This window comes from Ambystoma mexicanum, chromosome 3q (assembly GCF_040938575.1).
Source record: "Ambystoma mexicanum isolate Mex_15411 chromosome 3q, UKY_AmexF1_1, whole genome shotgun sequence".
In the NCBI taxonomy this organism is placed as follows: Eukaryota; Metazoa; Chordata; class Amphibia; order Caudata; family Ambystomatidae; genus Ambystoma; species Ambystoma mexicanum.
The window spans coordinates 988203183-988219527 of record NC_090926.1 but is presented as its reverse complement, the minus strand read 5'-3'; the positions used below and the strand labels follow the sequence as shown (position 1 = coordinate 988219527).

The 16345-nt window shown below is 46.1% G+C and overlaps 1 protein-coding gene across 1 annotated transcript in view; it reads right to left on the bottom strand.

The window, feature by feature from the left end:
• Positions 1 to 16345, bottom strand: part of GPRC5C (G protein-coupled receptor class C group 5 member C) — a 122479-nt gene that overhangs the window by 36123 nt on the left and 70011 nt on the right. The window contains exon 3 of the mRNA XM_069655135.1: positions 11740 to 11834. Within this exon, the coding sequence (XP_069511236.1) occupies positions 11740 to 11834 (95 nt within the window). The remainder of the gene's footprint in view (positions 1 to 11739; positions 11835 to 16345) is intronic.

Here is a 16345-nt window from a genome sequence, read left to right as displayed (position 1 = left end):
CAACTCATGATGGCCATCGTCTGGGCTGATAAAGTTATGAATAAAATAGAGATGCTTAATGAGGCCTCATTTGGAGTACGGCAGTGTGGGTATAAACAGCGGTAAAACAGTCCCATATTACCACATCATCGTACTACACATTTTGGTTGTAAAGTATAGGAATTACCTCTAACAAAAAGCTTGGCATAAAATATCTACTTCATTGACAAAAATTCACAGAATTATCACAGCAGAATAACCGCCTTCGGTAATTGTGAAAAATCCCCATGGAGTTCTATGGACTGCAAAAATGGGGAATTAATCCACCTTTCCATCACTCATGACCCTGTGGTAATTCCATGGGACAGAGTGACAGTAACGATTGATTTCCATCCGAATTACCACCAAACATTTAATGATACCCAATGACATCTATCTCATATGGTGAAAAAGTGCAAGCCTTTGATGTAAGGTCTGCATAGCCATAGTGATTTGGATCTGTTTGGAGGCAAGCTTATAGAGATGACTACTAGGTTTTGGTGTTACATGGGTCGCTTGTTAACGCTGACATTATATGGTAGAATATTTTTCTTGCATGCATTATTTAAACCTACCATTATATTGTTACACATGTGTATGCCATCTAACAGTATGTTTTTCTGTTGACTCGAACCCTCTAAAGTTGTAATGAATCTCAGAATTCAGATGAACAATGAGCTAACACTGGAACCTCAACTGAACGCACCAGTAAAGACATGTTTCTTCCACCTACATTCTATCAGAACTCTTGCCATTATCTTACTTGTCATGTCAAGAATTGACTATGCCAACAGCATCTACCTGGGCCACCCCAAATACCTCACCAAAAAATACAACTCCTTCTAAGACTCAGCAATGTAGAACACATCATGCTAGCACTAAGATCACTACATTGGTTACCAGTCAAGAAAGAGTTGGTGAGCAGTTGCAAGTGGATCTAGGTCACCTGGCCTAAACCGCACCCACCTGTCAATCACCTTAATCTGTTGGCGCCTTCTAGTTTTCCTGCTTTTTTCGCCCTCCAGCCTCTTTCATTTGCAGTTGGTGAGCAGGTGCAGGGGGATCTAGATCACCTGGCCTAAGCCACACCAACCTTCTCAGCCCTGCCTCTTCCTTTCTGCTCGTTACTCTTAGATAAAGGGCATCTCTTGCCCGGACATCTGAAGTGAAGGACAGACGAATAAAATGGCAATTCCTGTTTGGACCTGTTCATACCAGGAGGACTCTTACTCAGTCAACACACACCGACATATGTTTTCTCCCTCTATTCCCACAGGCCATCCCCGCCATCAACAGGCAATGCCAATGACATTGCGCCTCCTCTAAGGCCTGGACTCTGCAATGCAGAAACCTCACCCACCTCAGCCTCAAGCCCATCAAAACCCCCTCATCGTCCACAACACGGAACTTGATGCTCGCCAACATCCGTTCAGCTATCACCTTTTCAGCAGACATCGCTGACCTCATCACTACACACAACCTTGACAACCTCTTTATCACGAGACCTGGATGACACCCACAACCACCCACATCCTAGACGTCCTTGTTCCTGACGGCTACAGCATCCAACACAGAGACTGTCCAAACAAGACAGGTGGGGGCCTTGCAGACGTACACATGACCTTGAGGCCCTGCACCAGACTTGACGTCGACAACAGTGGCACCTTGAAAGTCCTCTCCAGCCACTTATGGCTCTCTCCGACTGCCACAGTCACCTTCCATCTCATTTACAGAGCATCCAAACCCAACACCTCCTTCATCAGAGATTTCACCGACCTGATCAAAACCATGTCCCTCACGCACGTCAACAACATTGCCCTAGCATCACTTTATTCCACAGGCCACTTGTCTTAATCAGGCCAATATTCTGTGTCGCTAGTAACTCTACAAACTGTTCTCATCATGCTGTTCAGAATATATGCTGTGCGTGCCGTGGCACCTGATAAACTGTGACATCTTGATTATCCTTATGCTTATGTGCTCAAGCGTTTATCTTGCCACACTGTTACCCGCCTTAGTTCACATGCCTTGGCCTGTTATTCCGATGAATGGCCAAATCCTCCTCGACCACTGTACTATTGTGACATGTGTAAATTTTGTATTGGGTGCGATCAAAAGTCTTTCTAGCTAATACTGTTTACTCAGCATAGTATTTTGGTCCTACACTACGTAGCCTGCCTTGCAGCGATGCCTCTCACCTGCGCGCCCCTGCGCCTGTTCTAGCTAGAAGTACTGGTACATGAATGTTTCCTCTACTCCAGACCCTAGCCTCACCTGCAACACTACTCCACAACATATGATTACACTATAATCCCCCAACCACCCTACTATCCTCACAGTTAACCTCCCAGCCAATTCAATTACAAATAATTACAAAGCGGCTATAATAACAACCAAAAGTAACACCAAACTCCAAGACCCTTTGTCTAAACCCTGCGGCCTCTTCGAATTCTCACCTGTCACAATCAAGGATGTAGAGGGTTTCATAGCCAGCTTAAAGCCTTCTAGATGTCAAGGGGACAACTGCCCCGCTTCAGTCGTAAAAGAAGGGGCTAAGGAATATGCTCCTTTTAGTGCCTCCTTTATTAACACTTAGTTTGAAACCTGCACAGTTCCCAACAATCTTAAAGATTCGTGGGTCATGCCTCTTCTCAATTAACTGAATCTGGACCCAAATATCCTGTCTAATTCCAGGCCTATAACAACAGTGCCTTTTCTCTTGAAGTATCTAGACAGAGCGGCATACCTTCAAATCCCAAACCACCTAGAAATCAATAACCTTTTAGGCTTACGACAATCAGGGTTTAGACCAAAACATGGTACCGAAACAGCCCTGATTGATCTAAAAATTCAGATGGATGAATTGAAAGATAAAGGAAATTTGACCCTCCTCCTCCTACTTGACCTATCAGTGGCCTTTGATCTGGTCGACCACAAAATCCTCACTAGACACCTCACTTCAGCAGCCGCCTTCTCTTCGAAAGCTGCTGTCTGGATTCCGTCCTTTCAAGCAGAAAGGACTATGAGGGTTTTCGCACCATTAGCCTCTGCCGACCCTGCCCCAATCTCTTGCGGAGTCCCACAAGGGTCATGCGTGTCCCCAACACTTTACAATATTTTCATGAAGCTCCTATTCGACAACCTGGATGATTTTGTTGTCCTTTACATGAAATATGCAGATGACACGCAAATTCTCATCAGATTGTCAGGATCTTACGATAAAGACTCTAAACTGTTGAATTAAATCTTCCAAAACATTCAGGCATTGATGGCCACTCATGGCCTCTGCCTGAACGACAAAACCGAGCTACTGCTCATTGGTTCACAATCTCGTCTTAACAAACTGGAAAGCCAATACACCACCTTTAACATTGATGGCAACAATATCAAAGTTTGGATCTACTTGGATTCCACCCTCTCCTTCACCAGACAGATAAATGCCACAGCCTCTGCCACAGCATCGACATCGACAACCAAATTGATTAATACCTGCAAGCCTTTCTTGTACACCAACAGTTGCACATTGTTGTGATTCAGTCTTCTGTGGACCCTGTCTGGAATGCATGGAATGTTGGAGTGATTTATGTGGAATGCAGGCTGAGAGAATGTTATTGTATGAGTGTGTTCTATGTGAGGCAGTTGGAGAATGAGACCCCCTGAGAGAGGATGCCGGTGAATGATGTCCCTATCTTATGTGTACCTGACCTGATGAACTTAAAGTAAAGTACATGGAACTGATTAAAGAAGTTACCAGTACACTCCGAGATGTCAGAGTCATCATTGGCCAGAAAACCCTTCTTTACACACATCCTTAGCCAGGCACTTATTCTTTCAAAACGGGTCTATTGTAATGCTATGTATCTAGGCACCAACAAACGTAACCTTAAGAAATTACAAGTACTCCAAAATAATGCACTCAGAGCTGCGCTCAACATCCTGAGAGCCAACCACATTTCTGCAGCAAGACGGAGCGCAAACTGGCTCTCCGTGCAAGATAGAATAAACTTCAAAACTCTAGCGATCAGGCATAAATGCCTATCGAATTCTGCTCCGAAATACTTCTTTGACAAATTCACCAAAAGCCAATCAAGCAAGCCCACCAGGTCCCAATACAGACACTGTCTAAACATCCCCAGATATGATCTACAGAAATCTGGTGGAACCAGCTTCCCAGTGCCCGTGCTAAGCTTTGGAACACACTGCCCACAACAATACGAGCTGAACCATCTTTTGGGATATTCAGGAAAAATGTAAAATCTTGGCTCTATGCCCAGCAGGTCTAATCTTGACAAGCTCATCTGTCACAACTTGTCACTCTGTTTTTTGTATAAATACCTACATCTGTAACACTAGGCATTCGACTTGTATGCTCAACCAATGTATGTAACTTAAGTAACACTCATATCCCCAACGTAGCCTGAACTGTAACACAAAGCTAGTGCCTACTGTATTTTCACTATACCTCATCAAGCTAAAGCACCCAGATATCTTCGTGTTTGGTGCACTCTATAAATAAATAAACGAAACTAAACTAAACTAGTTGACTCCAACATCCCAGGCAACAATGCCACCAAACCACCTCAGCTTTCTCGACACCCACAGCCTCACACAGGACACAAAAGACCCAACACACGAGAAAGGTAACATCCTCAACCTAATCATCACCACACTGTCTTCCCTTCACTACAGCTCTCCTCTCCCGTTTGACTGGTCTGACCACCTAGCTGTGCCTTTCAACATCCTCCACACCACCCCAGTGAAGCACTCCCAGTAGAAACCCGTCAAACAAACTTTCAGGTCCTTCAAGACCTTCCCAATGGAAGCCCTTACAGAAGACGTTGCCAACCTACACCTTACATTGACTAAACATCCCCAACCAAACTGCAAATCTCTACTGGCAGCACTCTACGCCACCCTCTCAGCCTTCATCAACCAACAAGCGCCTCTAAAATAACACACCCTGCAAACCGGAAGTATCAGCACCTTGGTACATGCAAGAACTCAACCCTAGCAAAAGAGACATCAGGAAACAAGAAGAAACCTGACGTCGAGCTGGTGCTCCTCAAGGAATACTGAACAACCCGCAGACAACTTATCGACACAGCCATGGCCTCCTACTATCAGAATAGCATAGCAGAAACAAACAACAAAAGTACAGCCCTCTTCAACTGGTCAAGCACTGCGTCAATCCACTACCCAAACCTGCCATATCACACTCCATCGAAAAATCCACTGTCATCAACACCTTCTTCATCAACAAAATCATCAAGATTTGCCCGCACATAGATGCCAGCTCTGCATCATCAGACCCACCTCAACTCCCTCCTCGCAATATCTTCACACCCTGGACAACATTCAAGACACACTTGACAGAGGATTTGGTAGAAACCCTGGCTGCCCTCAAAGCCACATTGTATACAGATGACATTCTGCCAGCATCCATCCTCAAGACCCTCCCCACAGACGTTCTCCTTCCCTACCTGGAGTTCATCAACAGCTCCCTAACTCAAGGCTCCTTCCCATCGACCCTAATAACAGGACAAATCCTCCCTCTACTAAACAAACCCACTCTGGATCCTGACAACCTTGGTAATTATCGCCCATCACCCATCTTCCCTTCCTAGGGAAGATCATCGAGAAAGCGGTAGCCGCACAACTGCAGCCACACATTGGCCCCAACAATCTCCTCCAAACCTACCAAGTCCAGATTCAGACCCAGATGCAGCATGGAGACAGCAACCATACAGGTGGTCCACGACGCCCTCAAAATCCTTGACAACAGCCACCCCTGTTTCCTGATTCTACTCGACTTCTCAGCCGCTTTCGACACAGTAGACCACCAGGCACTTATGGACACCCTACCTTGTTGTACACTGGTTCAAGTCCTACCTTGCCAACCACAAGCTGTTTGTTCAGATGGACTCCTCTAGAACGCCATTGCTACCCATCACCTGTGGTGTCCCACAGGGTTCCATCCTGTCCCCAGTGATCTTCAATCTATACTGGGGGCCCTCCTAGCCACACACAACATCCACCAATACACTGACAACAAACAGCTATAGCTCAGGATCGACTCCATCAAGGACATCCATAGGCTCAAAAGCTGCCTCTCCCTGATCCAGTCTTGGATGTCCAGTGTATACTTGAAGCTCAACCCCTACAAGACCAAATTCCTACTCCTCACCAACAACACTGACCATCCAGACATACAGACCTGGCTATTAACCATGAACTCCGAAGGCTTCACACACAAGCTCATCTCCTGCGCCAAGTCCTTCGGGTTCCACATCGACAAGCACCTCTCCTTCAAGACACACATAGCTAAGAAAACTCAGACAGCTTGGTGTCAGCTCTCCCACGTGCGAAAAGTCAAGCCCTCCCTCCTTCCAAACAGCTTTAGATCCACCGTTCAAGCACTGGTCCTATCCCATCTGGATTGGGGCAATGCACTCCTCGAAGGCCTCCCGTCATCCTCCCTAGTGCCCCTGAGAAGTGTCTTAAATGCAGCCGCACACCTCATCAAGGGTCTACGCAGATGCCACCACATCACCCCGGCCCTCATCGACCTTCACTGGCTCCCACTGCACGCATCAATCATCTTTAAGTCTTGCTGCATCATCTATAAGGCAGTCAACCTCAAGTCACCAAGGTACTTTGTGGTGAAACACTGCATCTCCGGTGGACAGCGCATCACCAGAAGCCAGGACACGTGCAGACTTGAAATACGCTGCTGCAAAAAGGAAAGGACTAGAAAACAAGCCTTCTCTGCCTACAGCCCAAGACTATAGAACCTCCTCCCCATCGGCAACAGACTTACCCCCACGCTCCAACAATTCAGAAAAGAACTCAAGACCCACCTCGTCAGAGAGTCTCTCCTCAACACCTAGGCCATCACGTTGCTCCTCTCCTTCCCACCACCTGGTACAGCTGTACCCATCCTATGTCTCTCTCTGTATCCTACTCCCCCCCCGCTGTATATCTGTTCTGTTGTTACCAATGAAAAGCACTCCATTATGCATCTGTAATATTGTACACCTCTGTAAAGCGCTCCATTTTGTATCTGTATTGGTGTATACCTCTGTAAAGTGCTCCGTTGCTTCGTAAAGCTAGGTCTGCCCTCAATACATACAATAATACTAATAATAATGATAATAATAAAAGAAAAGGATCTATTTCAAAATGCTGTGTATTATTCCAGATGTTAGAGGAGCTGTACAATTCTGACCGTGCCTGTGACATTGTAACTATGTTATATCAATCCGATTGAAGCTTTTGGCTTACCTCTCTCCCTCTGTGGTGCTTCCTTCCTGTATTTTTGTATAAATAACTATTCTATTTTATCTTTATCTTTTGATTTTTAAAGTTTCCTTCTTCTCTTTCTTTCAGAGTAGAAGGGGATGTATTCATTTTGTTTGTGTTTAATATTATTGATTTATGATTATTTCATTTTGAAAATGAACTTGATGTATTCTTTATACGATATATGTATATATGTAAGAATGAAGATGATTTGTATGTGTTTTCTATGTGTAAACGTTTTTTATACTGTATACACAATAAAATGAAATTCCAACTATATTATGCATCCTTGCACCACAGGCACTGAAGTCCCCCCATAGTGACTCAAGTGCCTGCACGTCCACCAACCCATACAACGTAGAAGCAAACCCACAAACAGTCACCGGTCTTTCTCAACTGCAACTATCAACACTACAGCAAAAGCGCCTGGAGACCATGCAAACGATAACGGTGCGCGGTTTAAATCCCAGTCGCATAACATACAGTTTGGCATCCAGTTGTGTGTTCCCCAAATTATTTGCCTCAGGCAGGGCTTGCGCAACGATTCTCAGTCTCCCTGAAATGAATTCCAACTCTCCCCCACCACAGTAAACAAATCCAATCTCGGCTGTCCGCAGCTCTTCATTTGGAATGGTAATGCTCAAATCACATTGCATTGCAACACACAAGAATCCTAAATCCCCTCGGGTCCTGTGGCTGTTTCCTTAACGCACTGCAAGGCCGGGCACTCAGCAGCATATACTATGCTTTGCGGCGGCATTGAGCACAACATGCAAAGAGCTGTAACATACTTAACATACTCGGGAGAATAGCTCAGCGGCAACGTGCTCGCCTTGGAGGCAAAGCCGACACCGAGCAACACAGGTCCGATTCCCGGGTCCGAAAAACCTATCAGATCACATCATATACTTCCACTGTCCAGCTGTGCTCGGAGAACAATGCATGCCCCAAATTAAGAAGCTTTGGGTTTTTACCCTAAGTTACTAGGGTAATCCAGACGTGGAACCTTTGCTCACTGTGCTTAGAGAGGCACAGCTCCACCTCACTGATGAGGCCCAACCAGGCCGAAAACACGTGTCTGGGGTTGCTGTTGGTACTCTTGTTCAGAGGAGAATTGCAAGACATTTCGGTGCTGGATTGCCCTTGGGCAGGACAAAGACTGATATGTAGTGGAAATTTCTCTTCTGTGAAAGGTTGGTGAGCTAAAGACTCTGGTTAAGACTCTAACCCGGGATATAGGCCGGTAGTAGAGAAACTCCCAGAACCCCCCTTGTTTTTTGCATTCTCCAAATCAAGCCCTCTCCCAGTGCTTCTTTTCACATTTTGGGCGAGGAAGTCATACAACTCCATGTCTAAACATCTGGAATTCATTTAATTTTTATGGAAGTCAAAACAATGCCATGCTTACAATTTTGGTAGTGAGTGACTTCCATGACTAAACAAGCATTTTCAAAGCTCTGCAAAAATGTACAGTCTGGTCATACAATGACACAGCTGCAAAATGGTGCAAGTACCTGGGCATATGATAGCAGCGCTTGGCAAATGTGGAATTAATACCTATACACAAGCCAAAACGATTGGCTTTGTCAGTGATTGGTTCCATCGGGACTTCAGTGCAAGGATTCAGACATTTTTATTACACCAGTAGCACCAGTGGTTAAGTCACTGACTCCAGGCAGAATTCTTCGAAATGACAGTGGCAGACCAGAGTTTGATGTTACTGCTTAATAAGGCTAGCTCAGATAAATCCCAGGAGGATGTGTTTTGGGTAGGAAAGAGCAGGTAGGCAGTGGGAATGGATATATAGATTAGGATGACCCCCGGAAAATCAATGGGTGAGTAAATAACCGAACACCACGCTCAAGTAGAGGTGTGACAGCCAAGCGGGGCTCGAGCCATCTCGGGTCAAGTTGCTCCTTGGAACTCGAACCGAAGTACAAGCCAATGGGCCCTCGGGACCGGGCTGCCAGCAGCCTGGGACCCACCTGCTTTCCAAAAAAAAAGAAATTCACAAGAAAATCTGTCTTGCTGATTCTAGTCGCAGGCAGCATCTCTGTGATGTCCTGCCTGGCCATCCGCAGAGGTTCATTCTGCCATTGACCCAGTCGCACACCTGATCCCACTGGCCCCCCTTTCCACTGACAGGAGGAAGCAGGCAGCGCTTAAATGCAGTGCTCCGCAGCTGAGCTCACTTTCTCGTCTTCTGCGTGAAAAGAGGCCTGGCACGGCCTTAAGCACCTCATGGGCTTTGCTTTTGCTTCAGGGATTAAGACAACAAAGCACAACATTGATAGCAGTGTAGGGTGAGACAGGAAAGATGCCTGCCCATCATCCGTGACCCCTGCAGTGAACTACTCTCAGCCAACTGGAGAAACATGTGGAACCCAAGAGCTAAAATACAGCACGATGTCAAAAACCCTGAGCTTTTCATTTATTAGAAACATATTTAAGCACATTTTAATATTTTAAATCACGGCTATTAATTTCACTCACACTAGATTATATATTAATATTGTATATGGTATGAAGATTCATATTGACAAAGTGTGGACAGATTGAAACTAAATTAAAATGAAGACTTTTTGTGACACTACATCATTGAAATATTTTAGATTGTGTCTCTAATGGTGGGCAGGCATCCCGACCCATTCACATGTTTTGGCATGATGGCATGACGAAAGTTAGCAGGTGTGCGTATCCCGCAGAGAGGTTGTACATCCGGTGTGACTTCTACATGGGCCTTTCTTACTATAGGAACTCATACATGAGTTTTTCTAAAAACTTTGCTTCAACAGTGAGATCAAAAGATTTGCCCTGGATCACACACCTTGGCTAAAACCAGAGTGTTGGCTCTGTCTGCGAGTTGGACACTTTTTCACATGTCTTTTCAGCACCAGGTCTAGTTTGTACAAATGAGTGTGTGATTGGTAAAATAGTGCACTGGTTTTGTGCTGCCATTTTCCTGGCTCGGCCCGTGTTTGGCCCTTAGAAGCAGGCCAGACTCCCTCATTCGGCCTTAGCTCGGCCCGCCTCATGAATTCCCTGGCTCTGCCAGCTCTACCCACACGCTGTCCCCCTCCTCAGATGCTATTTCTCGCCTAGCTGTAACCCAATTAAAATTGTGCTAGAACTAAACATGTCTTGGTCAAGAGCCTCTTTCCAAGCCTGAGACAAAAGGTCGGATTTGCAATAGAACCAATGTAGGGACCAGGAGTGATGGGCAGGACTCAGGGATACTGGTGTAGCCAGATAATCTTGACAGAGGGTGCCTAGGACAGGGGTCATTCTGTGTTGTGACAGGTAAGAAAGGCCTGTTGGGCCAAAGTGAAGAGGGTGGCCTATGCCCCTCATGCCACGTCCTCTCTATGCCACGGCTCAGGGGTAAAAAACGACCCATTACCAGCTACCCATTGAATGGGGATTGTGAGAGGCAGAATGGGAAGAACATCCAGTAGTGCAGTTTGCCCAGAATAAGTGAGTTATTGGTTGAGCAGTTCAGCGTATACAAACCCTAGTTGATGACGGACGTAAGAGGCTAACAGCACAAGCCAATGCTTGCAGGACTCGCGCGACAAGTCCCACGAAGCAAGGTTACTTTAAGAGAGTACATCTTAAGAGAGTACCTCTGGCCTATGTTTTAAACAAACGAGGCAATCATAAACGTAGAAAAGCTGAGCCTACAATTCACAAACTGGTATTTTTCCAAAAAGACAACACTGAAAATGTCATGTTGAACTGCAAATACATTACGTCCCTTGGGCTTTGTTATCCGTCTTTCTAAAATTATAACTGTCTCTTTGTGTAATATACAGGCAGTCGTGCATTTGACTGGATCTACGCACAATGGGAGTAACTATTTTTCCAACACATTTTATCAGCAACATTTGAATGAAAGGCTAAGACAACTCATCTGCATTCGAGCCATGGATCTTTTGTAGAGAGAAGCTGTTTAGTTAACACCTGAGCTTTTTTCATATTAGCAAAATTCCAACAGTGGAACGGGATCAGGGTCCACAAGAAATCCTTCAGGTGAGATGTTTGTCCCTTACGTCATGGGAATCATGATAATGTTATTCAAGGTGGGCCACTGGATTTTAAAAGTAGGCCGATCCCCTTCTGTAGTGTTTTATCTGTGACCTTTACCTGTTTCAATCCATGCTGGGCTCACATATAATTTTTCCTTGCAGGGCCAATTAAATGCTCCCACTGAGTTGGGCAATAGCTATGACCTGGTATTAAAGTGCCAACAGTTCATTCAGTGTGTGGTCTTCTCTGTGTACGTGGTTGATTTTATTCATAATGACTACACTTTTACACATTGATAATGTTTGAACAGCGCCTTGAGATCATACCAATGGTACATAAGGCACTATATAAATGCAAAATAACATAACTTAACTTTCAAAAAGTGCAGTTACTTACTGGGCCTTTATTCATGAGGGCCATCTCCGTGGGCTGATACACGCTGGAGCGGAGCTGCCCATTGTAGTTGCTATAAGGGGAGATGGGCTTCTTGGCTGTGAAGAAAGAGGACATGTTATAGAACTAGGATTAGCATCCAGCAAAGAGAATGCATGTAAGAAAGTAAAGCAATAAAAAAGAACACAAACAAGTAAAGTTATCACCCTTTAGTGCTTAGAAGCCTGATACCAGCACCCTATAGTTACTAGAATCCACAAACCAGTCTCCTCCAGCACTTAATTTCAAACACCAGAAACACTGACTCCTTTTAAAGCAAGATGCCAGTGTCCTCCAGTACCAAGACATCAGGTACCAATGCCATCTATTACTTAAGAAGCGAATACCAGTATCCCGAAGCACTCTACAAAAGGAAACCAAAGTCCTCCCAGTAAATAGATTTCAGATACCCGTATCTATCAGTGCTTAGAAGCCGGATATCTGCATCCTCATACTGTTAGAAGCCTCATGCTAGTATAGTTGTACACTAGGTAGCCAGCTACAGGGTACAACCCAGGGCTGAGAAAACCCAATGCCGATGTCCTCCAGTACAAAAAGGCCAGTCACCAGTGCCCTGTGGTGCTTAGAAGCCAGATCCGATAATCCCTCAGCACTTAGCAGTCCAATAACACAGTCGTCCAGTGCATAGAACGCAGAAGCCAGGAACTTTCAATGGCTGGGAGACAGATAACAGAACCCGTAAATGCTGAGCGGCCTTGTACCAGTGAAAGGCAGATGAAGCCAGTCCTCTGGTGCCTAGAATACAGATACCAGCACCCATTGGCACCCAGAGGCCGAACCAACATCCTGTAGCGATTGGAAATCAGATGCAGGATTCCTTCAAGTCTAGGAGGCTGCATATCAAAATCTTGCTAAAGGATTCCTCCAGCACCTGGAAGCCTGTTACCAGGATCCTCCAGAATAAGCACATCTGGGTCAGATTAAGCAGGCCCTGGGATGAGCCCTAACAGTTGCTCCAGGAGCAGCACGAGGCTTTCCACCGTGGAAGCAAGACAACACGAGCAACACGGGTTCGATCCCCGGGTCCGTGCTTAGAAACCTCTGGGTATTAAGTGCGTTATAGATATCATCATATGATATCAAACTGATGCTTCTGAGCGCAGTGGCCATGCTGGAGAGAGTTGCAGCACGTGCTGTATGCTCCTGAGCAGCATTGACCATCACTAATTCTGCTCTGACAGCATTAAGGAGGGCCAAAGCAGGGTGCACGTCGGAAGGGGAGCACGCCCCCACACAGGGCAATGCAACCTAGAACAGAACGTCTCGAGGGTGGAGAACCCTGAGGGACCCCACAATGCGCTAGTTCACTTTCACACTCATGCTGCACAATTCCTGCGCACTGCCTCCCGCACCATGAACATACACAGACCTTGATTCAATGCACAAACTCCTTGTTTTCCTTATTACAGATCACCAGTCAACGAAAGATCGCCCCCTGCAGGATGCACATATTCAATGGCATGCTCGTATTCAGTATAACAGGAGGGGCCTTCCTGCCCCCCACATTCTCCCAGCAGCACTACCTGGTTTTGTTACGAGTGATAACTCACAGTCTCAGGGGCCGGTTCTGAGCTCATGATCCAATGAGTGGGGAAATACGACAAGCTCCCCTCTAGTTTCCAGCACCACCATTCTGAAGTGGATGGAAGTATTGGAGGGGAGATGTACTTTCCAGCAGCAAAAGCTGCTAAAATCACTCATTGTGGTGGGAACATGTGCTCCAGTGGCATTGCAAGCATTTCTTAAAAGACTGACACTTTTCTAATTTAAGAAAGTTTTCTCCAACTTTCATTAAACTAGAAAGGTTGTGCTTTGGACTAAGAAAAGCTATATTTAAATGGGGAAAAGTGTGCACTGCAGTATTTTAACTCCTTTTTTATACGTGCTAAGCCAGTGCTGCTGGGAGGAGAATCCCCTCCATGTGACTGCCCTGCATTCCTTTTGGTTGCTAGGGCTGTTGTCAAGCCGTAAATTAGGCACATGCTAAAGCCCAGGCTTTCATGTCCCTGCACCACATTCATTCTTTATCAGAATATGGTGTTTGTAAGGAAAGTGTTCCTCCTTCAAGGACAAAAACTTTTATACGTTTGCATGAACCTCAGAATTGCGCCCTAAAACAGATGTATTCAAACTGTGGGGCACGGCTGCATTCCCAGGGGGGCATGGAGCCCCAGCCTGAAATGTTTTTAAAGAGAGGACATCAAAAGCAAAGCAGTGGAGCCCTGGCAGGTGCAGCTCATCCATAATGGACAAGGGGGCATCGACCCAGTGGCCCCTTCACCCATTATGGAGGAGCCAAGAAGCCAGCCCAGTGAAACACTGAGCACTCCCTCAGCTGCTTTTTCTTTCTGAATGAGTGCTGCTGGGATGGCTGAACTGTCAACGTGAAACACTATTTCGCTTTGGCAGTTCAGTTCCCCAGCCGCATATGCTCAATGAGCCATGATAGGCTGGGGGTGCTTTGCTTTTCCAGCCTTGCATAGCTCATTGGAAATGCTGGCTGGGGAACTGCATGTCGGTAAGTGTGAGGGGGAGCCCCTGCGCCTCCTCTCATATACAGAGAGAGCAGGCTGGAGCATGGCATTTCAGCACCCATTCTCAGGCCCCTGCATGCAGGAACCAGGAAGCTCTTACTTCCCAATTCCTGTTGAATGATTCAGTAGCTGGATCGCTGGGGAGGAAACATCAGGGCAGAGCAAGAAGATACATTTATGATCATTTCTTTTTATTAATTTATGTGTATGGATGCGTGTATGCTTGTGTTATGAGTGAGTGTATGATGATGGGTGCTCATGTGAATTATAGAGTGCTTGCTTTGTGAATGCTGTGTGAATGTGTGTATGTTTGTGTAGATCATGGAGCAGATTTTGACGAGCCGAGGCGGGATGGTTGTACAAGAAAGGCATTTAAAAATGCTTTTGTTGCACAATCCCCCTTCCCACCTGCCAAAATCAGTTCTCCTTCTGAGGGGCTGTGGGGCCCAGGGGACAGGGATGGTATTTTTTTACTGGACGTCTATCATAGAAGTGCAGTAAAAAATACCATTCTTTCTCCCTGGGCCCCCCCAGTGCCTTGCATACACACATAATCACATTAATTGCGTGAGTGTCTTAGGCACTGTGGGGCCCAGGAGACAGGGATGGCTTCTTTCTACTGGACATCTATTATAGGATGTCCAGTAAAAAAAGAGCATGCCTGCCCCCTGCCTCCCCCAGCGACAATTGCAAACTGTATGGCTTTTTACCCAATGTTTTTTAAAAGTATACCATAAAATGCAACATTTTAACCGATTATTTAGAGAAATTCCTGGTGAGAGAACCCCACGAAACCCCTTGATTGGCTCGGGCTCTCTCGTTAGGCTCAATTGCTATGGCATATCTGGGAGACATACTTATGCCCCTCCACTTCAAAAATTCACCAGCCGCCACTGGCTCTGGGACTGTATTCTGGGTGCGGGATGGGGGGAGCCCAGGGATTGTGGTGGGAGCAATGGCATAGTGGTGGGAGTAGCGGGTGGAGAGCCCAGGGGCAAAGTTGGAAGCAGAGTGGGTAGATCCCAGGGTCTGTGATGGGGTGGGGAGAGCCCAGGGACTGGGTAGGAGTGGGATGAGGGAGCCCAGAGACTGATGGGAGCAGGTGGGGGAGCCCAAGCAGTATATTGGGAGTAGGGTGCGGTGACGGCGCACAATAGTTCATAACCATTTGGATTTATGGTGCATTTTGGTATTTTTGAGGAGCAGGCAAGTCCACATTTTGCTCAGGGGGCGCCCAGGTCAAAAAAGTTTTCAGACCACTGCCCTAAGAGGAGATGTCTCTCCGGAAACTGAAACAGGCCCTAGAAACCCATTACTCCACCTACTGGAAATTCAGCCAAAAGAACATATCAAATGTAGTCAACATCACTGAATAACCATGGACATAAACTAGATGCACTAAGTGACCACAGCCTAGAAATAGAGACCGGCCACAAAGAGGCACCAGAACCCATCTTCAGTATCACCTGGACGAAGTCACTGCACCATTCTATGTAAAATGGCGTCAGAACCACAGTTAATGGATAGGCTACTGTTGACTGTCTGTCCTGCCCAGTGGCACAGGCCATTACAAACCTATTCTCACTCAAATACAATGCTCGGAATGCAGTTCACAATGTGGCATTAACCAGCCATACCAAGGGTTGTAACGGGTTGTAATGGCCCGGTGTCCCATGTTAAAGGCCCAAGTGAAGCAAAAGCATTTAATGAGGGCCCCGGGCCGTTACCACCTGTTCCAGCACTTGGGATGGGTTCTTAACACCATTAGCACCCGTCCAATGGGCTGGTATGAAATTATATGATATTTTATTTGTGTTGCGCTCGTACACAAGTGTTTCAGAGCGCGACTAGGCAAGGGATGGCAACAGGGGAGAACACAACACAACAACGGTCTTACTTGGCCCAGTGACATTGAGAACGCTCAAGTGCAAGGGAAAGGGGAAAAAGTGCATGGAAGGGGGAGAGTGGAAAGTGCAGAGCAGAGGAGAGCAGATAAATAATATTAAATAAAAATA